The sequence below is a fragment of the Mytilus trossulus genome, chromosome 8 (genome assembly GCF_036588685.1).
Source record: "Mytilus trossulus isolate FHL-02 chromosome 8, PNRI_Mtr1.1.1.hap1, whole genome shotgun sequence".
NCBI lineage: Eukaryota > Metazoa > Mollusca > Bivalvia > Mytilida > Mytilidae > Mytilus > Mytilus trossulus.
Genome location: NC_086380.1, coordinates 34,745,798 through 34,773,221, shown reverse-complemented (window position 1 = coordinate 34,773,221; position 27,424 = coordinate 34,745,798). Strand labels below are relative to the sequence as shown.

Genomic DNA, 27,424 nt, shown 5'->3' with positions numbered 1-27,424 from the left:
TGCATTTTACCCCTATGTTCTATTTTATAGCTATGGCGGCCATCTTGGTTGGTTTGGCGGGTCACGCCACACATTTTTTAAACTAGATACCCCATTGATGAATGTGGCCAAGTTTGGTCTAATTTGGCCCAGTAGTTTCAGAGGAGAAGATTTTTGTAAAAGTTAACGACGACGGACGACGACGGACGACGACACCGGATGCCGGACGCCAAGTGATGAGAAAAGCTCACTTGGCCCTTCGGGCCAGGTGAGCTAAAAATGAATCATGCAAATGAATTCAATGACAAAGGACATATGCCTGACAGAAACTTAAGATATCTTTATACAAAGTATGAAACATTCAGGCCTCCTTACTTCTGAAATATGGAACTTTATACATATAGTTAATGCTGGCCTTCACCCGATTGTAATCCCTGTCTTGTATTTTGCAACTTTTGTCACAAACTGAAGTGATTTAATTTCACTCAAATACATGTACCGTAAATATGTCTGTCCTGTGGATTAACATCAAATAGCTCTTTCATAGTTTGGTGATTCGGTTCTTTTTTCTAAATTTGAAATCTGGTCTCACTTTACTTTTTCTAAAGTTGCAGAATGAAATCTTCTCCATAAGATGGTCATAGATATTACTGTGTTGGACAGCATGATTACATAAACAGAAGACCAAAGCACCAGGAGCCATCTTTCACTAACTGGAAAAATTCTTTAAAAGTGTTTGTTTTTGTTTTGGTAACTCTTTCATGTCTATGTTCTGGACCATATGAGCATTCGGTCCAAATACTCATATGGTCCAGAACATCTATACAATTGTCACTTGTGTGCTTTTGTTGTACTGACTGTTATATGTTCTATTTTATGTCTTGTAATTCATTAAGGTCACTGTTTAATTTATTGATTTACAGGTCCATCACCCTCTTTTTTTCTGTGTCATATTTGCAAGAAATAGATTTCTCTTTGGATATTACTTGGCAGAAAGGATAGATCTGGCAGGCTACCTTGTGACATGACGTCTTATTTATAAAGATGTGTAACAAAACTGAGATATTCAAACTGTTAAGTTTCTTTAAAACTGACCTGGTGATCTGAAGCAATATTTCAACTAGACCTGAGACGCAAAGTGGTACTCTACTGGAGGCCAATGTATGCATTGTAAGATACACCAGTTAAAAATTATTAAGAAACTAAGATTCCATCTCCTGAGACAAATTTTACCTCACATGGATTAAGCTGTATTTTTTATACATTGAATTTTAATCACATCCTTGACTTACAAATTTTTGGGCTTGAGGCTCGAGTGTTTCCAAAATTAAAAGGTATATCGAGAGAATCACTTTAAGCACAGAAAACTTTTTAATTTTATTTCCAATTTCAATACATGATTTGAATAACTGTAATAAATGAAACAATGTTGATATATCACATGCATATGTTACTTAACAGTTACTTTGATACAGGAAAATGTGGTGTGAGTGCCAATGAAACAACTCTCCATCCAAGTAACAATTTAAAAAGTAAACCATTATAGGTCAATGTACGGCCTTCAACACAGAGCCTTGGCTCACACCGAACAACAAGCTATAAAGGGCCCCAAAATTACTAGTTTAAAACCATTCAAACGGGAAAACCAACGGTCTAATCTATATAAAACTTGTATATATGTTGGGACCTTAGTGAAGAAAAACAAATTCATGTTTCATGACAATTTTTGTCAATAATGATATAATCATCTTGCTTTCAACTGTTAAGTAGCCTTTAAAAATAACATACATTAATATTAAAACATTCATTACAAACAAGTACATTGTCAACAATTAATGCTTTTTCCCATAAAACTGGAGTCTAAACATAAAACATAATTTTTAACAAAAAATACATAAAAGTGCACTTCACAACATAAAACTATACTAACTCAATTGAGATTATTCAAAAGGTAGTTAGGTAAAAAGGATATTGATATTTCTACACTGGTGAATTTGTTGTAAATTTGAAGATTCTATTTTAATCCATTAATAAAAGTGAAATAATGAAATAATAATTAGCTTTTAGCAGCCAATTTAGTTTAGTTTTGTCAAAATTAACATCGCTAATGAATTATTCACTTGCAAGTGAATAATTTGACCTCATTGAATCCATATTCATGTGACCTTCAATTTAACCCATTATCTAAACTAAAAGATTGGTTGCGCATGAATTATAAGTTAGGTCATTAAAAGGAAAAGAATGTCAACATTGAAAGTGACAGAAAGGTGAACCATTTTGTTCGACTGATGTGATCCATAAATAATATTACTTATACAGTTAAAAACAATAATCAACTTATTTTTAAACCTATAACATGAAATCAAACAGACCTAAAAAGGTCCAATTGCATGAGGTCACCATCTATTTATAGAACTTTATGTTTTATGTTTATATCAGATTATGTGACAATCAGCAGTCTGCAGAGGTCATCTCAATGGTTAGGGCTGTTCCAGAAAATACTATGTCCCCCCCAGGGACGGCACTTTTTTTTAACCCCCACCACCCACAGAAATAAAATTTAATTAGAACAGCACTCCCTTTGCATTTTGGTATTTCAAATACAACCACCCACATAATATTTAAAAAAATTGCCTTCCCTGGGGGGGACATAGTATTTTCTGGAACAGCCCTTATTTGGATGATGCCTAAACTAGAATACACATGCAATTTTCATATACTTCAATGAGTATATGCATTTTAAATTGTTTATATCAGACTTATTGTAAATTGGATATACCGTATATCCATTATTTTTTGGCGTTAGCAATCAGCAGGTTAAATTTTATAATTTTCACTGAATAGGAAAATACAAGCGGAAAAAAAACCACACTGTATTGTATGTTAAAGATGTAAAGTAAATCATAAATGTAAATGACTGACAGAAAGATAACTGATGACAAATCATGTGTGTACTACAATTAAAATACACATATTCAGAGATCTTCCAATATTGTACAATAAAGTCCCAATACTCCAAAATCTTAAATCATACAGGTTTTTTTTTATTTGAAAGTTAACTTATTTCAATATATTTAAACAATTTCTTAAAGTTATTTTTCACAGTTTCTAACATGTTTAATGATCCAATATTTTTTTGTTTGCAGAACGTTTATGATTATTGACTCAGACAAATCCAATGCCATTCATAATGGGCATCCCTCTTTTAAAAATGTTGGTGCATGATAATTTATTTCATCATTAACTAAATTTACACTTCCTGATTATCATAACTTGTTTATGTGATGTCAATAATTTTTTTTTATCGATTTTGATATTTCAAACAGAAAACGGTCTTCACAATCTTCTAATTAAGAAATAATTTCTTCATATCATGCTCTATGCTCATTTTAACATGGGTAGCCATTATATTTGTCGATATTTTACATGGAGCGTTAACGATGTGTAAAATGTGGTCAAATATAATGCCGACCCATGTTAAAATGAGCATAGAGCATGACATGAAGGAATTATTTCGATTCTAATAGGACAAACATAGTATTTTTATAAGTCGAAACATACGAAATTACCGTAAAAATGTTTGGCTGTTCCAGTTTCCTCCTCGAGGAATCTGTGCATTGCATTTCATATTTGATAAGTTTTAAACTACTAGCAAGATAAATATGTGTTGTTTCATAAAAATATATAATAAAAGTTTATGTTAGCTGCCTAAATGTATATATTTTAAAGGATAACGATGGAAATAACATTAATATAAGCAATAAGTCCTTGCGCATGTGTCAAACATATTTTTTGTGCTCATTAGAACACGGCTTTGTTAACAAAGTGTAATAAGGACGTCATATTAGAATTTGATATTTCAAACAGAAAACTGTCTTCACAATCTTCTAATGATCATTTTGTATCGGAATTAGTTTAATAAAATAAGTGCATGCTTGTAAATAAAATTTACCCATGATAACCAATTTTTATGAAATGATTACAAATACAAAATTTAAGTTAATACTACAGTAAACAGGGAAATTTTTGCATTAGTTTTAATATCACTATTTCACATGTTTAAGTGGTAAAAGTTGAAACAGGAAATTAAAAGACTGCAAATATTTCAACTTTTAGGAAATTCAAACACAAAGATAAAGATTTAAAATATTAGGCTTGTCATTTGGTTTTATCACTAGATTTCAATACATGCATTTAAACTGTACATTTCTAATTAATTTATAAAGAAAAATCTTAAATAGGGCACGGGACATTGATAATTCCAAATGGTGCTAATCTAGATTTTGTTGGTAAATTTTGAAATTAAGACAGCACAAAAATTTCCCAGTTTACTTCTCATCTTTTTTACAAGATATCATTCTTGAACAAAATATCATCAAATTGTCTAATTAATTCATAATAATTTTGTCTGCACAAGCAAGATAAGAATTTCTTAAAAAGGCTGTCTCAAAATTCTATTTATTGACTTTAGCAGAGTTGACAACAATTGAACTCAAATCAACTTGTTATCTCATTAAAAAACAATTAAAAATATTTGTGAGTAAGAAGTTTAACATAGCTTGATAAACTAAGCATAGCTTGTTCAAGCAATCAAAACTTTTCACATTTTTCCACATTCTTTAGACAATTTTGTAATCAATGATTCATTATTTAACATACAGCGCCATCTATCTTTCAGTTGTACATTGGTTCTAAATGTATGTAATTCGTCCCTTATTTTAGACCAGTTTCCTACACCATGCTTTTTGATTTGTTTATAAAAGTCTCTGGATTCACTATAATTCCATGGAATTCTTTGTCCTTTCCTGGGATTCAAAATGGAGGATTCAGCTTCAAGTCCAAGACGTTTCCGCAGAGGAGATATTTTTTCACTGCCTGCAAAGAAAAAGGCAAAGAATTGTGGATATTGTGGGCCAGCTTATATTATATTAACAAAAAATAATATTAGACATGCAATTTATTTATACATTCAATCATTTCTTTACTATTTTGTTTTTCAAACAGTTGATACTCTTTGACTGCCATGAAACAAATACACATGCCGCTTGGTAAAAAGTCTTGCGACATTTGTAGATCTAAATTTCAGGAATTTGTTGCATAAATTTATTCATAACATGGTTCTCTATAACGAAGGCAAATCATTGGATTTTTTTTACCATGGTCAGTCTAAGAGTAAGAAAATGAAATTAATTTTCTATTTCATTTATGTTTTCAGTTCCTATAATAAAATAGAGTTTTTATTATCTTTAAACTTTTATTATGAAATGATATGTGTGCACGAGTGAAACAACATTTTACAATCTTGATGATCTTGGAATCCAATTTTGAAAATGATGAGTCCAGACAGATTTTCACGAGTCCATGACTCATGGACTTGCCTTAGTGAAGATCATGACAAATAAATCAGACAGTTCATTTAATTAATTATATTTGTACTATAAACTATATTCTTTATAAAGTACTGTAAAAAAAATATGAACCATTTCATTGCAAAGGAGTAGGTCCGGTAAGACCCCTTTTTGGCCCCAAAATATAACAGTTATACAAAATTGTTAAAATGTAAACTTATAGTTATTTACTGGACAGTTAAATGATTCTGCTACATAAATATAGGCAGTTTTTGACAATACAATGTACATATATCGGGTTGTAGCACTCTTAAGTCATGCTAAATTACGGAAATCTTCAAAATTCTATCATTTTAGTAAAATTTTAGACGATTTTCGTGTAAAACGAAAGTGGGCGCATTCGTGTTCATCCTTAATATTGGAATGTTAGTTGTATTTCATGATAATACATAACATATATAAAGGTTGTGGATGAACACGGATGGTCACTTTCGTTTTTGACAAAAACCATCTGAAATGTGTCGATTTTTGGCATATTTTAGAGATTTTTCATATTTGAGCTTGAATCGGATCGTTTTTAATGACTAAATCAGTTAAAATCTTTCACATAAATTAATTGAATCAAGTGAAATAGACACTTAATTGTTTAAAAAGTGGTCAAAATCTTTCGTCAGATGACACTGAAATTTGAGGCCAAAAAGAGTCCTTACCGGACCTACTCCTTTGTTCATGTTATTGGAGAATTGAAAAAGTTTAATAAGATAAAAGTAGTTTACTAATTTTATAAAGTACACCCATGTAAAACATTGTGAACTATCTTTTACTTACCACTTTCATCATCACTGACTTCCTTATCAAACTTCTTTGGTGTACTAGTCTGTCGACCACTTCTCATCTTTCTTAGTCTGAAAGATTAAAATAAAATCAACTTATGGGAACTTCATGTCATTCTTAATATTAATCAAAGAGCTGAATAGCTCTGAGGGGAAAGACGGCCCTTGTTTCTATTTAATTATGTTTTTGGAAAGGGGGGGTATCTTTTGATAGTTTTCATATGAAGAATGAAAAAGAGAACAGCTAGAACATGTAGAAAGGTTGACAATATTGAAATCAATTGTTGTTTATGTAATTTCATTTCCTTAGTTTAGGATTCAATTTGGACCAATGAAAGAGATCTGCATTTTCTAAATCTAAACATTTGATTAAAGTTGATAGCTAATTATAAAACTCAACTGAATTCTGTCATTTCACAACAACTACAATATTTTCTGAAATCTTGATTGTGTACTACTGAACTGCAGGCTCGGGCCATTTTCCATTTTTTGTGACAGTTCTCTTGGATTTTTAGGTTTTTTCTTTAGAAAGTGTGGACTGAAAAATCTATTCAGTTTTAAATTTCCAATGAATTTTATGAAGTTCGGAGTTATAACTCTCATCACAGGGAATCAGGTACTAATAAAAAAAAAACAATATGAGAGATGTAAACTGTGTGAAGCTTGTTTCCAAATCTTATATTTTGAAATATTTGTAAATAATAAATATGTTTAAACAACAAAATGCAAATTTTTATTATTTTTTTTTTACCATTACAATGATTATGTAGGTACACAAAAATTTAGTTTTAATAGAAGACTACTAATCCAATGAAATGTTTCATTTGAAGTCTTTAAATACATTAACTTTTATTTTAGTGGATAATTACTCATCAATTGAGGTGCTCCTGAATTGGAGGAAGATTCTCAGAATTTTTACAGAAAAAGTGGTCTCACTAATTAGCGACAAGAAGAATTTTAGCGACAAGAAGCGACAAGAAGAATATTTTTTTCTTGTCGCTAAATAGTCTTCTTGACGCTTCTTGTCGCTTTTTGACGCTTCTTGTCTCTGATTAGTAGGACTTGAAAAAAGTAATAAAATCGTTTCTTTCCCCTGTCTCATGTAACCCCACGATCTTTGTTGATTTTGAAAGTTGTTGACCTACAAATTAAAGTATTGTATGTTGATGTTTAAATCATCTACAGTAAACAATATTATGTTTAGATTTAACAAATACAAATTTGTAATTAGTGCACGATCTCTAAGAATGATTGAAATATTAAACCAGTGAACTGGTGAAGGATATCCCTGCTTCTTCCAAGAAGAAATCTAAGTAAGATTTGTTGGGGGGTTTTCCCACACTATAACATGTATAAAATCAAAATGAATGATGTGAGGGAGTGTCACTCTGGTCAACCCCATAGGGGATTGACGGTTTGAAGCCGTCTTTCCCCAAAAATGGTCTCTAAAAGATGTTTGAACAAGCGTTAAAGGTTAGTAACTGACAAAAAAAAAATTGCTCAGTATTTATTGTACTTTGTCATTTGGTTACTTGTATTTGTGTTCAGTACTTATACTATGGGTCAAATTCAACTTTTCTAACAGTTTGTAATTTACAACACTGTGGTTAGGGACCAGTTTGAGACTTTGCAGAGATTTAACGTGTCTGTCCACAAGGCCTAAATTAATATTTTGTTTGTTTCCCCAATTTCGACCCTGCCAAGCAAGGTGTAGGTAGGTAGGTAGGGAAATAATTTTATTTTTTCCAAAAAGCTTGAACAATATCGAACGATGCAGCCTGTCTGAAAATCAGAAAGGAATAAAATAATTTTCTAAATAAAATTTCATGCGTAGCACCGTTTTTGCAGGGTCGGTCGGGATTGGAGAAACAAACAATATTTTATTTTAGGCCCAACCTGGAACCTGTAGTCCAGTGCTTGTCTTTTGGTCTTCTGTCTTATTTGTTCCTTCTTCAAATGTAATAAGTACATTTAAAGTTTTCTTTTGAATTTTTTTACCATCTTATTATCCTGAGAACCTTTTATAGCATGCCATGTGGTTGATTTTGGACATTAATGTAGGCTACACATCCTTGTCATTTGGTCTAATGTTCAATTTTTATTAAGATAACCTACATTGAATTGTCCTCTTTAAACATAGGAGGAGTATATGAAAATTTAAGGATACTGTGGATTCATTATTATTCGTTGGATACCAATTTTCGTGGATTTCGTGGGTACAGGTGAACCACGAAATTAAATGTTTAACGAACACCCAATTTTCTATAGGCTTGTGTGCAGATTTTGGCACAACCACAAAACTAAATATCCATGAACATGTTAATTTTTCTCTATCCACGAAAATTAGTACTCACAAAAATAAATGAATCCACAATATACTACAATTTGTTGTGCTAAGGTCAAGCTAATAAAAATTGTACCAACCTGGAAGTATTCTCTTCTGGTTCTGTTTCATCTGAAACACATAAATATTACACTTAAAAAAAATATTATTATATCAAGATTAAAAAGACAAGTTTTACTGAATTTATCCTTAAATACAGATTCTCTTTTGACATGTTGGAATAAATGTATTTTCAGACCAGAAAATAAATGTGATTTTTTTTATAAATAAATGAAGAATGTGTACATGTTTGCATATAATCTTATAAAGGGACATATCTCAAGATGGTAACACGACCAACCCAAATTCATTGTTGTTGTATGGCAATAAGCATTTTGTATAAGTTTTATAAAGTCAACTAAGAGAATGTAAACTGATTTTGGGACTAATGTAAAGATTTACATGGGTAAATAATGGGCCTCCAAAATTTTGAGGCAATCTGTTATTTAGGGAGTTTTTGAACCAATTATCATGATAATGTATCTATATTTTTATGTACAACACGTCTAAACGTCAACCCAACAATGTAAGATCTGTAAATTTGCTTTCGCAACTTTTTTGTTCTTCCCTCGCCGGGATTCGAACCATTGCTACTGAGATATCTTGACACCAAATCGCCTGCACTGTAGCCGTCCCACTTGACCACCTGGGCTTCAATAATAAAGCTTTCGGTGGCCCTGTGTTACCTTTCCTCGTCAGTTTTTATGTATATAGGTCCAGCCATGCTTTAAGACATTTCTGTTTGTACAAGTTTACCAGTACATTTTGAAGTGCATACATGCCCATTTTTACCAAAAGGTACTGATACATCATGAAAAATTCATAACTCTTTGTTGGGGAAAAGGCCTGAACAAGTATTTCTGTTTTCTTATAGAATCCTCTGCCTTGCATTTTGCACAAGACATTTTGATTAAATAACTATATTTTTATCTGTATTTGACAAATGACTCAAATTGCAATCAAATGATCTCTAACACAGTAAATGCATAGATACACCTGTGTTTGTAAAAGAAAATATACCCATATTCATCAGATCTTCAATCTCCAAACATAGCGAATTTCAAGTCAGAAATCTGTCAATTAAGACAGATATGTCATGACAATCTGTACAATACTGGTTTTACTGTTCTCTTTTTAGACACTTTTTTGTTTTTAAGTTTTTCAAAATCTAATATTATTGATGAAACACGTGTCTTATGTTATTCAATACATGTATCATACACTTTTATGCTTCTCATTCATTGCTATACCCATTAAGGTTAAAACTGAAAGAAGAGACGTATTTACACTTGTATGCAAATTTTTCCGCCATGACATAACATCACACAGGTTCCTGTAAACTTTGACATCATGACATTTGACGTCACAACTAAAAGGTGATTGTTGCTTGACGTCAAATGGTTATTCGGAGGTGATATAAGGTCATTCTGAGGCAAAATACAGCTAAATACCAAAAGTGAAAATATGTTTATATGAGATCCACTAACCTGATTCTGCATTGTTATTATTTACACTGATTTCCATTTCTTCTATGTCACTTTCCTGAATTTGATTCTGAAAAATCCAGTGTATTTGTGAGTAGTAGCTCATTAATGATAGCCCCTCCCACTAAAAGTATAATTCAAACAGGAACTTGTTGAGTGATGAATCTGAAAACCTATGGCAAGTTAAAGCTGATGCATATAAACCCTGAAACCAAATTTCAGAAATCCTTGTAATGTACTTCCTCATAAAAATGTGATGATAAATATTCATTGGACAGACTGCCAAACAGAAGAAAAACAGTAAATCCCTGCTTTTGTAAAGTAAGGTATAAAAGCGCAAATGCTGCTGCTAATAAACTACACATTTCTCATTTCAAACGTTTTGGCTTATTTACATACATTCTAATTTTTCCAAAAAGGCAATAATATCTTTCTAATAAATTTTAATTAATGAATTATTTTACAACCTGTATGACAACTATCTCTACCTTAACGTGCTCATCTTAAGGTGGTACCTAATACCACAGGGAGATAACTCTGTAAAGCAGTGTTCTCCCCAGGATTTTTGGATAGCACCAGGGAAACGCGTGACGAAATGAATTTTGCAATATTTTGTGTTGCCTTGCGTCGCTTAAATTTTTCTTGTTAGTTTTTGTCATTACCTTTTTGTCTTTGTTTTGTTTACTGTGGTACTGTGTTGTATGGACTTTGGGCCAGAAAATTATTGGTAGAAAAAGTAAATCAATAAACAGTTTGGATACTTTGATATCTTTGAAGAATAAATAAAAGAAAGCACAATTAGTCTTTAAACTATAGTCACTTCTAATATTTTGATCAAGCCATTTTCTCCTGATACTTGTAGTTACACTAAACATTCCCATTTTAGATTTCACCATAACAATGAACTTTGAACAAGATTAAACCTTCAGTAAATTAAAAACTTTTTTTCATAGTTTTAGACCTGGTTCCTTTTAACCTCATAACAATTGTTTTTTTATGTTATAACTTTGTACCTGACATGAAAGGACTTTAATCTAATTCATTTATAGCCAAAGTTCTGTCTATAGAACTAAGTTACATTCTACTAATGCTTGGCAGTCTTTTGAGCCCTCGCTCTGCCATACAAGCCAATATTAAAAAAATACCAATTTAAAATAATATGTCTGTGCATTAATAAAGGTATGATTCTCAAAAATAATTTGCAAAACATTTTTGTTGGTATGTTTTAAGAAAGTATTTATCCTTAATGTAACATTCTAATAGTATTCTGCATTCAATTTGAACTTTATTTTTATTTTCAAAGAGAAATTACATTTTAGGAGCATTTAATTCAGGGGAAGTAACTCCACAATTAATTTCAAACCGGCAAATTATTTTGACTAAAAACTGGCGTAGAAGAGTTCATTAACAAATGTCTGCCTGTCCCTCACAAGTCTGTTAATAAAATTATGATCTCTTAATTAATTAAAACACAAAAGAATCATGTACATCAATTAAATCCAATCATCATGGTTAACCTCAAAAGGTAAATTGATCACGTGGTGTAAACAATCTACCTGTCAGAACTGGATTAAACTGGTTAGAACTTGTCAATTTTCACGGAAAGTTGAACAAGTGGTTTGAAACTACCGATTTACGGTCGAAAACTTTAGCACCACGGAGAAAAATTATACATCGTGGCAAGAACGATACCACCGTGGTAAAAAAATATACATCGCGGGCCCATGGTCCTTTAAGGGCCTGGGGAGAACACTGTGTAAAGTCAGCTAAATGTTTTAATAAGGTTGTGTGGTATAAGGAATATTTAGCTTCTCAATGATCAAAATTGGTATTTTTTTTAAATAGAATTCTGAACAGTTTTGTATTCATCGTACCATTACTTTGGATATTCATTTCATGGATACCAATTTTTAAGGAAAAGGAAAATCTGGCATTTACAAGGATATTTGATTCTGAGGTTTTTCCAAAGTTTGCATACAACCCAATACATGCAATAGAAGAATATTGGTGAACCATTAGATTTTGTGGTTTCTCTTGTACAGATAAAATCCATAAAAAATTCTTAAGGGTTCCGCGGAACCCAGTGTCTCGCCTACTTATTCTGTTAATCGCAAGCTCAACAAAAGAGGAATAAAATCAATAAAAATATTCCTCTTGATACTATCTTATGATTCTAAGAAGCTTCTGTCCAAGTTTGGTAAAAATACAGTATGTTTTAAAAACTTTAACTGCAGACTGTCTGTAATGTAAACTGGAAGAAACACTAAGTCCATTTAGAAGTAAAATACAGATACACAGGAACAAAATTTTAACAAAATTTTCTTATAGATACTAGCTTTTGATCATAAACAAGCTTCTGTCCAAGTTTGGTACAGGTCCAAAATAGTGTAAGAAAGTTATTAAAATTTTAAAAACTTTAACCACAGAGTGAATGAGTTGTTTCCTGGCAGGAAATCTAAGTCCATTTAAAAGTAAAATGCACAAAAAAATGGATTTATTTGTTAATAAAATTTACTTCTGGATACTATGTTATGATCATAAACAAGCTATTGTCTAAGTTTGGTACAAACCCAGGATAGTTTAAGAAAGTTATCAAAATTTCAAAAACTTTAACCACAGAGACTGGTGAATGTTATGTTTCCTGGCAGAAAAACTAAGTCCATTTTTAAGTAAAATATGGAAAAAATGGAAAATTATTTTTCCAAAATTTCCTTCTGGATACTATCTTATGATCATAAACAAGCTTCTGTATAAGTTTGGTACAAATACAGTATAGTTTAAGAAAGTTATTAAAATTTCAAAAACTTTAACCACAGAGTGAATGTAATGTTTCCTGGCAGAAAAACTAAGTCCATTTATAAGTAAAATACGGAAAAAATGGAATTTTATTTTTACAAAATTTACATCTGCATACTATCTTATGAACATAAACAAGCTTCTGTCCAAGTTTCGTAGAAATCCAGTTTAGTTTAAGAAAGTTATTAAAATTTCAAAAACTTTAACCACAGAGTGAATATTTGTTGACGCCGCCGACGACGCTGACGCCGACGGAATGTAGGATCGCTATGCCTCGCTTTTTCGACTAAAGTCAAAGGCTCGACAAAAATGGTATCCTACAATAATGTAATATTGGATGTAACACATCTTCTGATTGGCTGACGTTATTTTGTTATGAGCCCATAGACATAATTTAATCATGTGACCGTGACGTCATCAACGTTTTTTCATGGTTTTCTACAGTTTAAATGGAATTTAGAATTAAATTATAAGAAATAACTGTAATATTTTTTCTGTCTATTCGAAATAACATAAAAAATGTGGTGCACACTGCTAAAAAAAACCTGCTACGCGTATTATTCAGTGTGCACCAAATTTTTTATGTTATTTCATCATAGACAAAAAAAATATCACAGTCATTCCTTAAATAAAAATGAATCGACAGTATTTACAAAACAATCTTACAGTCTCCCTTATCCTTTGTAGCTTGGTTTCCAGATTCTGTTGAGATTTTGGTGTCAGACTTTTGATGTCATTACTTGTCATATATTGTTGAATTTCTGTATTACTAAATCTACAAATACAAAGATTCAGTATTAGATATTAACTTTAATTCTTTTTTTTCAATAATTTCTAGGTGAATTGACTCTTTGCTGTTAATTCAAAGCTGCTTTTAATTTTTCAAGAATGACATATCGTCGCTGGGCTTCTTAAATGTCGTATATTGGCTAAAAATACTTTTTGACACCTATGGTCTGGGCGGGAGGAAATTTTTGGTATTACAAAATAGCATACAGTTAGACCAATCAAAATGTGTGAAATAAGACATATTACAAAATTGCTAATGTCAGTTGTTTGTAAAGTTTGCTTCCAAAATGTTGTATGAAAACTTGAAAATTGTTGTAGAATAGCTTTGGGAAAAAAAAAATTTCTTTATTTCTGTGAAAATAATATAAGTTCTTGGATAATCCAAAATGTCAAAGTTTTTATTTCACTGCTATTTACAAAAATGTTCAAGTTCACATATGACATTTTGGAAGCATGCATTTTGCCAAAATTTTCAAAGCTTGTTTCTGAGATATTTTTTTCTTGAAAAATTTGTTATATACAACATTTTAGAAGCCCAACGACGATACATTCCAAATCAAATAACGTAATGTTGATTTTTATTAAAATATCAACCACTATGATTTGACTTAAAAAAAATTAAAACAATCACAAATTATTCAGTGTTGATGACGATAACGCTGCCAAACAGCATACTTTTGTTTATTGCAAAGTGGTGATAAAAGGTCCATTGTATTTAATTGTAGTGAAACACATTACTCTTACTTGATTGTTCCTTTCATTAAGTCCTTCATATGGCTATTCCTCTCATAAGACTCAGCTTGCTGGAAAAATATGTAATTATGTAATTATATACATTTGTATAAAGAAGTATGTAAATACTATCAATTATCATTTGCAACCTCAAATATGTCTTACATGTGTAAAGAAACAGATGTTTCAGAAAAGTTGACCCTTTGAGGGATTTGGCTAATATTCTTATGTCCCTTTTCTGTCATATAGCTCTCAACCATTATTCAGTTTTTATACATCCATGTCTTTGAAATACTGTAAACCAACTTATTTTCGCGGATACTTTATTTCGCATTTTACCCTTTCTTGACCACTTCAAGGCTATTTAAAGAAAGATCAAAGATTGACACATTTGCGACGATTTGTATTCGCGTTATTTTTCTACTCGCGAAAATTGCTTCAGATGCATGAAATTTAAGATGAGTTGCCTTCATTTTATTTTTTTACTTTTCTTAAATGTTCATAAGTATTAATGAAATGGCAGAATGGGTCTATTTTTTCAGTGGATTATCACAAGAGTTGATAACATGCATCTTCATCTGTCTAGAAATAAAAGTTTCAGTTTTAGCAACTTTATCAAGGAAACAAATTTAACACAGAACAAGTGTTAATCTACATGATCTAGACTGTGAGAATGACAATCAATCTTTTATCTTTTCATTTTTCCATGCAAAACAAATAATGCTTCTGATAATAACAAGCTGTTTTAAAAGGTTGTCATTTTTACAAAAACAATTTCTGGAAACCATAAAAAAAGTACAAAGATGCCCCACTCACACTTTCATATGTTCAGTGGACCTTGAAATTTGGGTAAAAACTCTAACTTGGCATAAAAATTAGACAGATCATATCAAAGCTATATAGGGAACATGTGTACTAAGTTTCAAATTGAATGGACTTCCACTTCATCAAAAACTACCTTGACCAAAAACTTTTACCTGAAGTGAGTACCATCACCTTATACAGTACGGGTAGGGACTTATTTTTATGGATGTCTTAATCCGTCTAGTCGGATATGAATAATCGGACAATTTTATGGTAGGTAGTATGGTCATTAATCAACAAATCCAGGTGTGATTGGCAATATATTTGTCCTTTCATCTTAATCCGTGCTGCTAGAATTACGGTTCACTGATTTCAGAATCAGGTTACCTGTAATTTTAACCACTTTATTGATTACAACGTTTTTGACATAAAATATTTTTACAGGTGAAGTACTGGAGAAAACTTTGTTTTAATAAAAATAGCCTATTTTTTTAATTATGTTTTTTTATATTTCAACTGCTATTTATTTTCTAATTTGTTCCTCAAAATTATTTTTGTTCTATGTTCTTTGTTGTTTATTTTTTGTTTTTTTGTGTATCTGTTTCTTATTTGTTTGCATAAAATTTCAAACATAAATATTTTTACATTTATTCTATTTCTGGAAGCTTACGGTTATTTTTGTTTTACTCGTAAATCCATTAGCAGAATGCTGTTTCCAGGGTTAGTTTGATGCGGCCACATGCAAAATATTTCTATAATATGTATTTAATATTCAGTCTGTGTTGGGTCAGTCCCGAGATAAAAAAAAAAATAATTACAGTGAGCAATACTTATATATTATTTAGTAGCTTGCTGATTCTTTGTAGTTTTTACTTTTTACTGTAAACAATTTATTGTCCGAAACTTCAAAGTTGGAGATGTATCAATAAAATAGAACGCAAATAATAACACTAGAAGAAGATATTGATTCTTCCCGGACATAAGTTTATTTTAAGATTTCCGTGTTTGTTCATTATGCTAAATTTATATAATTGATCTGCATTTGGGGGTAGGGGGTAAATAGGGTCCGGATCTCGAAATCCCGGGCTTAACAACACGAAGTCCCAAGGTCCCGAATTTAAATAAATCAAAATCCCGACATCGCGAAAAAAAAGAATTCCAAGATCCCGAAAATGTTAATCCCGAAACCCGAACTTAAATTAATTGCGTAATATTAATTTACGCACAATCCATGTAAAAAAGGAAACTTGTATGTTATATATTTTTAACAGCAATTTGGTAAGAAAAATTTGCCGTGAAAAGATAATTCCATTATACACATATTAGTGATCAACAGCGTGAGCACGTGGTTGAACTTTAACTTGACTCCACTCACAATATTATTGAATGCTAATAAAAGATGTTAAAGATCGATTTTGTCCACTGCACGAGATTTTTATATGGCGGGAAATGTCGTAACAGTAAACTCAGATGACCTTACTGAACGACCGTGGGAAAATCCATTCATGATTAAATTTGATGTGGAATGATTGACAGTATTGTGCGTTAGTTTTGAGGCTCTTGATCGATTGACCAGAATAGAAATTTAATCGATTTACATACATGTAAAATCAACAAAAAAATTTAGTCTTCTTTAACTATTTTTTGTTTTATTTTTATCAGTCATTTCCCGGATTCCCATTTAAATATTCTACTTTGGAGAACTCCTTTAAACTTCGGAAATAATACAACATCGATTTAAAAATTCTTACGGACTGCGCGAGCTATAGAATGACTAGAAGTACGACGAAAAAGTAAAGACAGCTGATCATGACTAGTACGATTAGCCTTCAACCCCATTGGGGTATACATGTGCATTTATTCAATAAACTATATAAGGTTAAATTTTGATTTTCGTGTATCGATTCGTAAAATATATTTATAATAAAAACACCGGCGATTTTCATAAAAGAGTCGAGACATGAAAATAGAAAGGCAATATCTCGAATGTCAACAATTTTTTGTTAAAGAAAAAATAGGAATCGAAATATGATCACGGCGTTATAAATATTGTATTTAAAGAAACCAATTGTTTGACTTTCAAAGAGATTAACGGGAAATGGAAATATGTCAAAATAGAAAGCACGAGTGATCTGTCTGACCAAAATGTTTTACTTGCGAGAAATGATTGACAGGTGTGAATTGATGTAAAGGCTCCGACGGGGAAAGTTGTACCAAAAGGAAAATAACTTTATTCACAATGCCTATACATATTTTATAAATACGATATGTTGGCCTTATACTTAAAATTGTGTTTCTAATAATAACATATAATGGAACAGGACGTTAAAAGGGGGAAATAATATAACCATCAATGAAAACTCGTGTAATTTACGGGATTGATGTCTCAACAATTTGATTTAAACTTCGATTGAAAACAGTCTTGGTTATTATTAGGCTTATTATTTTGAATTAGATGAAATATTTACGGTTTACAAATACAATTGCAAATACAAAATAGTTTATTGGCACAAAACTATTATAATAATTGGCAACACAATATATTGTTAAAAATCGTCTTTATTTCATTTTCAAATTATAAAAAAAAAATCCCACATTCATGATATTTAATTTTAATTTTAATTCTAAATATTTAATTTTTAATTTAAATTCTTATATTTAATTTTAATTTCCATTCTTTCTCTTTGAATAGAAAGCAATATTTTACATTTATCTATTCTCCATAAATACAAATATATCTGTACAGGTAAAATTGAATTCTAATCAAGCTGGTACAGATTGATTTACGACCTTCCACTTGGATATTGCACAGCAGGTGTTTATAACTCTGGGACAACTGTCCGACCAGTCTGACATCTAGACGGATTAAGGCTTCCATAAAAATAAGTCCTTACCTGTACTGTATGTTCAGTGAACCATAAAATTGGGGTAAAAACTTCAATTTGACATAAAAATCAGAAAGATCACATCATAAGTAACATGTGTACTAAGTTTCAAGTTGATTGGCCCTCAATTTCATAAAAAAAAAAACTACTTTGACCAAAAAATTAAACCTGAAGCCTGACAAATAGATAAAAATTGAACGAACACACACACAGACCCAAAAACAAAATTCTCCTAGGTTGGGCATAATAAAACTATGAAATCTTTAAATACCTGCAGTAAGTATGGTATACTGAAACTGTCATTATATGTGTTTTGTAAATACCTGCAGTAAGTATGGTATGCTGAAACTGTCATTATATGTGTTTTGTAAATACCTGCAGTAAGTATGGTATGCTGAAGCTGTCATTATATATGTTTTGTAAATACCTGAGGTAAGTATGGTATACTGAAACTGTCATTATATGTGTTTTGTAAATACCTGCAGTAAGTATGGTATGTTAAGGCTGTCATGATATGTGTTTTGTAAATACCTGCAGTAAGTATGGTATGCTGAAACTGTCATTATATGTGTTTTGTAAATACCTGCAGTAAGTATGGTATGCTGAAGCTGTCATTATATGTGTTTTGTAAATACCTGCAGTAAGTATGGTATGCTAAAACTGTCATTATACGTGTTTTGTAAATACCTGCAGTAAGTATGGTATGCTGAAACTGTCATTATATGTGTTTTGTAAATACCTGCAGTAAGTATGGTATGCTGAAGCTGTCATTATAAGTGTTTTGTAAATACCTGAGGTAAGTATGGTATGCTGAAGCTGTCATTATATGTGTTTTGTAAATACCTGCAGTAAGTATGGTATGCTGAAACTGTCATTATATGTGTTTTGTAAATACCTGCAGTAAGTATGGTATGCTGAAGCTGTCATTATATGTGTTTTGTAAATACCTGCAGTAAGTATGGTATGCTGAAGCTGACATTATATGTGTTTTGTAAATACCTGCAGTAAGTATGGTATGCTGAAACTGTCATTATATGTGTTTTGTAAATACCTGCAGTAAGTATGGTATGCTGAAGCTGTCATTATATGTGTTTTGTAAATACCTGCAGTAAGTATGGTATGCTGAAGCTGACATTATATGTGTTTTGTAAATACCTGCAGTAAGTATGGTATGCTGAAGCTGTCATTATATGTGTTTTGTAAATACCTGCAGTAAGTATGGTATGCTGAAGCTGTATGTGTTTTGTAAATACCTGCAGTAAGTATGGTATGCTGAAGCTGTCATTATATGTGTTTTGTAAATACCTGCAGTAAGTATGGTATGCTGAAACTGTCATAATATGTGTTTTGAGTAGCTGTCATTATATGTGTTTTATAAATACCGGCAGTAAGTATGGTATGCTGAAGCTGTCATTATATGTGTTTTGTAAATACCTGCAGTAAGTATGGTATGCTGAAACTGTCATGAATGTCTGATAAGTATTCCACAGATTTCTTCAGAAATCTTTCATAGGTATTAAACTTAATGTAGGAATGATCCTTATCATTCGAGGCTATAACTTTCTGTAAATTTTCCACTGCATTCTGTAAAAATAAGATATCATCATATTATTCTTATATATCGAGAGCTATTGTTTGTCATGTACAAACATCATAACAGCAATAATCGTCAGGATTTTCAAAAAATGAAGTGAAATTCATATTTTAGAAAGTGCTCATGTTTTATTTCTATTCAACCATGTTAAAATAGTTATTCACTTTTATGCATAAATTTCAGGGAAACAAAATGTTTTAGTATTGTTTGGTTGCCATCTTGTGCTTGATCGCCCAAATTCCATCAATAAACAAACCACTTAGTATAAATCCAGTTAAAAATAAACAGATTTTTTTACTGAGAAGGCTGTCAATTTGAGGCAATTCACTAATGTATATCTCAATGAATAATCAATAGATACATGTAGCATCTATGTACAGTGAAACCTGTTTAAACCGATCCTCTTCCAGACTTTATATTTTGTTCAGTTTTAGCTGATGTTCGGTTTTATCAGGTTCACAATGCATGCAATTTGAAACATGAGTGCTTGAGAACATGTTTGGTTTATGCAGGTTTTCGGTTTATACAGGATTTGGTTTAGCCAGGTTTTACTGTAGTTTGTAAATCAGTGTTGATCAAATCAACAGCAACCATCCTGTCTCAACATCAGCAAGTGTAATTTTTCAAGGGAATAAATAGGTTTCGAAATATGAACAAATTTGAGAGTGAGTTACTTCTATTATCATGATTATCCACCATTTAGGAGAGGTAAAAACAAATTGATTACCATGTGGTAAAAAGAAGTCTGGTACGAGATTCTGTCTAAATCATAGTGATAAATCAAGCAAGTCTTATTTTCTTTCCAAACCAAGTTTTCCATGTCCATTTTAGAACAAATTTTAATTTTACATGATTGGAATTTAAATTTTAGAAATTTTTGTTTGAATATAATGTTGCAATTGTTGAAAAAATTACAAAAATGTGAGTTGACTTATGAAGGTTTCAAAAAGACTACATACAAATAATGCTAACAAAATGTAAAATACAAAATTGTGATTTTTTTATTTGCAAAATTATCTAGGTATTTTGTCCAGAGATCATGGAGATTGAAAACATTGCAAAAATGTTCACATTAATTCTAATAGTTGAAAACATTGCAAAAATGTTCACATTAATTCTAATAGTTAGGATATAATGTTGCAATTGTTGAAAAAATTACAAAAATGTGAGTTGACTTATGAAGGTTTCAAAAAGACTACATACAAATAATGCTAACAAAATGTAAAATACAAAATTGTGATTTTTTTATTTGCAAAATTATCTAGGTATTTTGTCCAGAGATCATGGAGATTGAAAACATTGCAAAAATGTTCACATTAATTCTAATAGTTAGGTCAATGAACAGAATTAATTAGGTCAAAAAAAATATAACAACCAAAGATGCTTTGTCTCACTAAAATTTTATTTGCAGATGATGGTCAATCCAAAACATTTTTTAGGAGGCCTGTTTAGTGCTATATTTTCAACCTTTATTCCTACCTTATCAACTTGCTTTTCCAATTTATTAAGTACCTTTTCCTCTTTAGATGAAGGTTTCTTCCATAGCCTTTTAAAGACATCTTTCCCTGCTTCAAAATCATCAGCTCTGCAACACACTAAAACAGCCTGCAGTAACATATAATAATGTAAAAGGCAAATCTATTGCATGTATGTTGTATGGTTCTTGGACAATTTTGAAGACCAACATACAATTCTATACTGATTAAAAGGTCTAATATATTTACCAGCTAAACTATACTCTAAACAAGAATGTGTCCCACGTACACAGATGCCCCACTCACACTATCATTTTCTATGTTCATTGGACCATGAAATTGGGATAAAAACTCTAATTTGGCATTAAAATTAGAAAGATCATATAATAGGGAACATGTGTACTAGGTTTCAAGTTGATTGGACTACAACTACATCAAAAACTACCTTGACCAAAAACTTTTACCTGAAGCGGACGAACGAATGGAAGCACAGACCAGAAAACATAATGCTCTCTACTATCCTAGGTCATGTAGGTGGGGCATAAAAATCACTTATGTTTCAAATAATAACAGAGATTAAACATATTGATCATTTTTAGCAGAGGTTAGAGACATTTAATTTTTCTCTGTATATTTTCAGACCAAGATGAATGTCACATGTATGTACATCTATTAGTTGATTTATGTCTATAAATGTCATACATACTGCCCTATCTCTTATCTTTATCATGACATAATACTTCTTCACACTATTTTACAGACCAGATTTAGTTGATGACTTATGTAAACTGGTATATTATTGAAGAATGCATTGTACCCTAAAATGTTTTTGAGATGTACAGGTATACATATTGTCACACTAACATCTAAATAATTTGTTCTCCCCAGAAATACAATGTACAGTGCTGTACTTGTGGTTAGCATGTAAATTCAGACTTATTTATCTTGTATTTCTTTTGACCCCTGCATTGTATGGCGAATAATCTTCAATAATTAAAGGATCGCTAGAAACCTAAAGTAGAAGAAGAAGACCGTCTCACCTGTTTCTTGACAGAGGTTCTCATGGACTCTAAACAATTGGCATGTTTCTTCCCCACGAGTGGTTCAATACTATCAATATTCTTCAGAGCTTCTTCTAATGCTGTTATATCACTGTTGACACTATAACGAGTTGTATGATCACTGCCATCAGATAATCGACACAAAAACAACAAAATCTGAACTTTCTGTTTTCTCTCTGTGGTAATCATGCATGGCTGGGTAACTATCCCTGCAAGTAAATTAAAAGGCAATATTGCTTATTTCTCTTACCTTGTTTTCTTATCACATGCATAATATTGAGGTCGGTCAAATTTAAAATACTTTTTATCAAGGTGGACACTATTTTAGAGACAATGGTGAACACAAAGGTGAAGTAAAATAGCCTTTACACATTTAAACATCTACTTCATCACCTCATCTCCAAATACATGTGCCTAAAGAGTGTTATTGAATGATATGAGTGCATTCAAGACAAATATTCTAAAACTTTTTGTTAACATAAACAAATAAATAATGAAGTTTCAGGTTGGTGTACATTTAAGCAGTGCTCTAGCTAGAAATCAAAAGGGGCAGGGTGCCAGTGGAGGGCAGGGCACTTTTTATAATAAGAAAAGGCACTGCTCATTTTTTTGTCTACGTTTCTGTGTGTATCACGAGTTAACAAATCTCTTTTTTTTTACTGTATATGTTGGGTTTTTTTAAATAAAGATGCATTTCAACTATAGTCTTTATTTCATTGTTTGTGTAGTTATGTATGATATAGTACATCTTCATCAACATACAATTTATTATTATGTTATTATAGTTTAACTTCACTCTACCCATTATCTCCTGGGGGCAATCACACAGGTGTCATATATGTAATTAACTTGGAGATCAGAAATCGATAAAACAAAATTTCACCAAAACGGCACAAGAGAATTTTGGAAAAAGACGTCAGGGCAGAAGGGTGCTGATGAAGGCACCCAGGGCGCGGCGCCCTTCTATTTTAGGCTAGCGAGACCACTGTTAAGCACTCATATATAGTCCGCCAGAGATGTGACGGAGCAGCGCATCTTATTTGGAGGGGCAAATATCCACTTTTTGATATGGGAAGAGCACTGACGTCCCACGACCCCAGCTTGTCTTGCAAAACAGCCATAAGATGTCAGAGTAATCTCTGATTAACAACCTTGCCACATGTAAATCTATGTATGGGCACATCAATCCTGTTTTAATAGACCACTTTCAAGTTCATCCGTCACCAGAAAAAAAACTTCAATTATACATGCCTTTGTGACGTCATTTACCAGTTAGAGGGGGTCGTCTGTATCCCTGCACCATTAACGTTCATCAAGCGTCTTAGTGATCGTCATTGTGTAGGATAAACTAGAAATAATAGGTCATTTGTAGGTACTTAATCTCAATTCCCTAATGACAGTGCTGATTGTCAATTATGACAATTCAATTTGCTGCAAGATTAGTACAATATATAGATCTACAGTTTTCCAACCTCTTGCTCACCACTAGAACGGAAGTGACGAAGCACCTAAACGCACAAATGATGTTCACTAAAACCAGAGATTTGGATGGAAATGCATCGAACTCGAAAGTTGTCTATTACATTGTATGCTTTACAATCAAGTGCATTGTACATTATTAGGTTGCAACTTTGCCTATAACCATAAGCATGACCATAAGGATCAGAGAAATGTTAAAGTTCATCAGGTTGGGAACAAACCCTCTCTATGGTGATTATACCTGTATAGAGGGATAAACCTTCTATAGAGGGATAAAATCATCCCTCTATAGAGGGGTATTTTTGTTTAGACTGGATTTAAGTCAAAACAGGGCAGAATGTCATTCTCTACTTATTATGGCAGTAACCTGCAACAGTTGATGCACCAATTGATGTGCTTAGTTAAATATGCACATGCCCAGTTTGCTGCTTATCTGACTAAATATAAAATCTATTGTCCACCATGATTGAAAGCTGTGATGATCAGGTAAATTCTACTCACTTATGCCTCACTGAACAGAATTTCTATTGTTAGATTTAACATGGTTTTTAAAGGTCAACTATTCCTTTTGATGTTGATCAGGTGTTCAGATAGGTATACAATAGATTTCAAGTTTTGTCACTTTAGCAGAAAACAGGTTATCCCAATTTTTAGTAAAGTGCATATGTTGATGCACATACTGCTAGAGATTATAGCCAATATAATTAGAAAATGCCATTCTGCCCTAATTTGCTTTAAATCCAGTGCAAACACAAATACCCCTCTATAGAGAGATAATTTTATCCTCTAAAGAAGGTTTATCCCTCTATACAGGTATAATCACCATCCAGGGGGTTTGTTCCCAACCTGTTCATCATAACAAAACAAATCAAATGCACAAAAATGGCTTTGTTTACAATTTGTTTACACCTCAACTTTAAGTAAAGAAAAAACGGTGCACTCAGATTTTTTTGTAAGGCCTAGTTCCACTAGATATATAAAAGCATTGTATGTTTTGGAAAGATCAACTTCAAGTAAAGACTAAAAAAGGTTGTAAACATTGCCATATTTGTCCATTTGTTATGGTGAACGTTAATTCAAATTCTATATCATTTAGTACATTGAATAAAATCTCTAGTTGTCTGTAAGTCTATGTTGCTTGTACTTGAGAATTCCTTCCAAGCTCGTTGGTATGAATAGTCTAAAATCCAACTATTAACCCTTTCCTCTTCTAATGTTCCCGCCATCTTTATTATAAATCCAGAGACAAATACGTATGACGAAGAATCAAATCCGGATTAGTTATTAGCTGTTCGTTTTACCGACCGTACCCGATCCCTCACGGGATGTCAAGGCAGTAAACATCCCCTAAAAGGTCTTGTTTATTTTATTTAGACTTAAGCATGTTAAGGACGTACACCTCTCAGGAGCCAAAAATTTTTAGATTTTTTTTTCTTAACCTGATTTTTGGGTTAAGTTAGGAAGACTGTAACAAAATAATTGGTGAAGAAAAAAGAAAAAAAATCATAGTAGTGGTGCACTCCTCTTTTTGCTACGGCCATTTGAAAATGGCAAATTTTGATGATTATCTAATTTTTCATCGATTTTAACCTATTTTTCGGCTATTATCGGTAAAAAAAATCACAGTTCCCGAGACAATTAAACTTTTTTTCATATCCCCTATAAAGTTGAAGGGGACCAATCTGAATAAATTTTACTTTAAAAAAAAAATTTTGGTAGAAAGAGAGTTTTATCCTATTTTGACGCTTTTTTTGTGTAAAATTTACCATGCTGTCAATTTTGTATTTTTGTGATTTTTCTCCGAGTATTTAAAACAAAATGCATATTATTTCAACCTTTTTTATTTCCAAAAATAAGTGGAAAATATCAATGAATTTTTGAAATATTATAATCAAACATAACTCTGTGAAAAATTTACCCAAAGGAACATTTACAACAGTAGTTGTCTCAATCTAATTAAAATGTTGATCTATGATTCTCTGATTACGTAGTTTAACGTAATCAGAGATCAATATTTTATTAAATTGTAGTTGTCTTTTTCTTGATTTAGACATCAACTTCAAAATGCAAACTTCGTACTAAATTTTACAACAAAAGAGACTCGGCGTCTCGTGTTCCTTCCCTATTGTTAATTTCCCCTTTTTTAGACGGTAATGTTCCTTTGGATCCATCATGCGGTGCTTATATATCACAACTCGTGGTTATGCCCGTTTGCGAGTGATTTTGTAGCTTTTAACTTTACGGTATCCATGCTTTTATTTTGGAATAGCACGGTCATGTTTTATTATACTTTCATGACGTTATAAATAAACAATAATAGGTAGTTTCGTTTTTGATACTGACTTTATCATGTGGAATTTCTAGAGTCTAAGACGAGCCGGGCTCGTTAGGGCGAGTTGAGATATTCCACATGATATAGTCAGTATCAAAAACAAGGCCGTAGCGCATGTTCTTTTAAAGTGAGGCAATTCGCCGAGCGGAGCGAGGCGAAAAATTTTTAAGCCTTTTTTTAGGGGGGTTTTGTGGCTGAAACGGGAGAAGCTAGCTTATTTCAGCATTACTATTTATAATTAAAAAACAAAAGCAAAAATAACAAAAATGCCTTATTTTTATTAGCTACCCTATAAGTAAATATTAAAATTAATCTCTGTTGGTCACGTTCTTATGCATATTCATGTATTTATATTTATTTCCAGTAGCAAGTTATAAGCTTCTAGAAGACGAGAAAATGTTATAAGCATTCTAATGTCACACACAAGTGATCACAAGTTGTCTGTAAACATTCCGCTGTCAACCTACCTGGACACATTATTCTACCAATTTTTATACGACCGCAAATTTTGAAAAATTTTCGTCGTGTATTGCTATCACGTTGGCGTCGTCGTCTGCGTCGTCGTCGTCGTCGTCGTCGTCGTCGTTGTCGTCGTCGTCGTCGTCGTCGTCCGAATACTTTTAGTTTTCGCACTCTAACTTTAGTAAAAGTGAATAAAAATTTTAACACAAGGTTTATGACCATAAAAGGAAGGTTGGTATTGATTTTGGGAGTTTTGGTCCCAACATTTTAGGAATTAGGGGCCAAAAAGGGCCCAAATAAGCATTTTCTTGGTTTTCGCACTATAACTTTAGTATAAGTTAATAGAAATCTATGAAATTTTGACACAAGGTTTATGACCACAAAAGAAAGGTTGGGATTGATTTTGGGAGTTTCGGTCCCAACAGTTTAGGAATTAGGGGCCAAAAAGGGACCCAAATAAGCATTTTTCTTGGTTTTCGCACCATAACGTTAGTATAAGTTAATAGAAATCTATGAAATTTAAACACAAGGTTAATGACCATAAAAGGAAGGTTGGTATTGATTTTGGGAGTTTTGGTCCCAACAATTTAGGAAAAAGGGGCCCAAAGGGTCCAAAATTAAACTTTGTTTGATTTCAACAAAATTGAATAATTGGGGTTCTTTGATATGCCGAATCTCACTGTGTATGTAGATTCTTAACTTTTGGTCATGTTTTCAAATTGGTCTACATTAAGGTCCAAAGGGTCCAAAATTAAACTTAGTTTGATTTTGACAAAAAATGAATCGGTTGGGTTCTTTGATATGTTGAATCTAAAAATGTACTTTAATCTAAGATTCTTGATTATTGGCCCAGTTTTCAAGTTGGTCCAAATCTGGGTCCAAAATTAAACTTTTTTGATTTCATCAAAAATTGAATAAATGGGGTTCTTTGATATGCCAAATCTAACTGTGTATGTAGATTCTTCATTTTTGGTCCCGTTTTCAAATT

The 27,424-nt window shown here is 31.8% G+C and overlaps 1 protein-coding gene across 2 annotated transcripts; it reads right to left on the bottom strand.

Annotated features, from left to right (window-relative positions):
• Positions 1 to 4,421: 4,421 nt before the first annotated feature.
• LOC134680888 (uncharacterized) lies at positions 4,422 to 24,881 on the bottom strand. Of its 2 annotated transcripts, none has more exons than XM_063540166.1 (10): positions 24,742 to 24,881; positions 22,143 to 22,372; positions 21,107 to 21,232; positions 19,468 to 19,617; positions 14,357 to 14,415; positions 13,490 to 13,598; positions 10,031 to 10,097; positions 8,585 to 8,615; positions 6,156 to 6,232; positions 4,422 to 4,854 (listed from the first exon to the last, which is right to left on the bottom strand). In XM_063540166.1, exons 1-10 carry the CDS (start codon positions 24,866 to 24,868, stop codon positions 4,580 to 4,582), a joined length of 1,251 nt encoding a protein of 416 aa, XP_063396236.1. In that variant the 5' UTR covers positions 24,869 to 24,881; the 3' UTR covers positions 4,422 to 4,579. The 2 variants fall into 2 exon arrangements, with proteins under 2 accessions (XP_063396236.1, XP_063396237.1); XM_063540167.1 differs by having other exon boundaries at positions 21,140 to 21,232.
• Between the last annotated feature and the right edge of the window lie 2,543 nt (positions 24,882 to 27,424).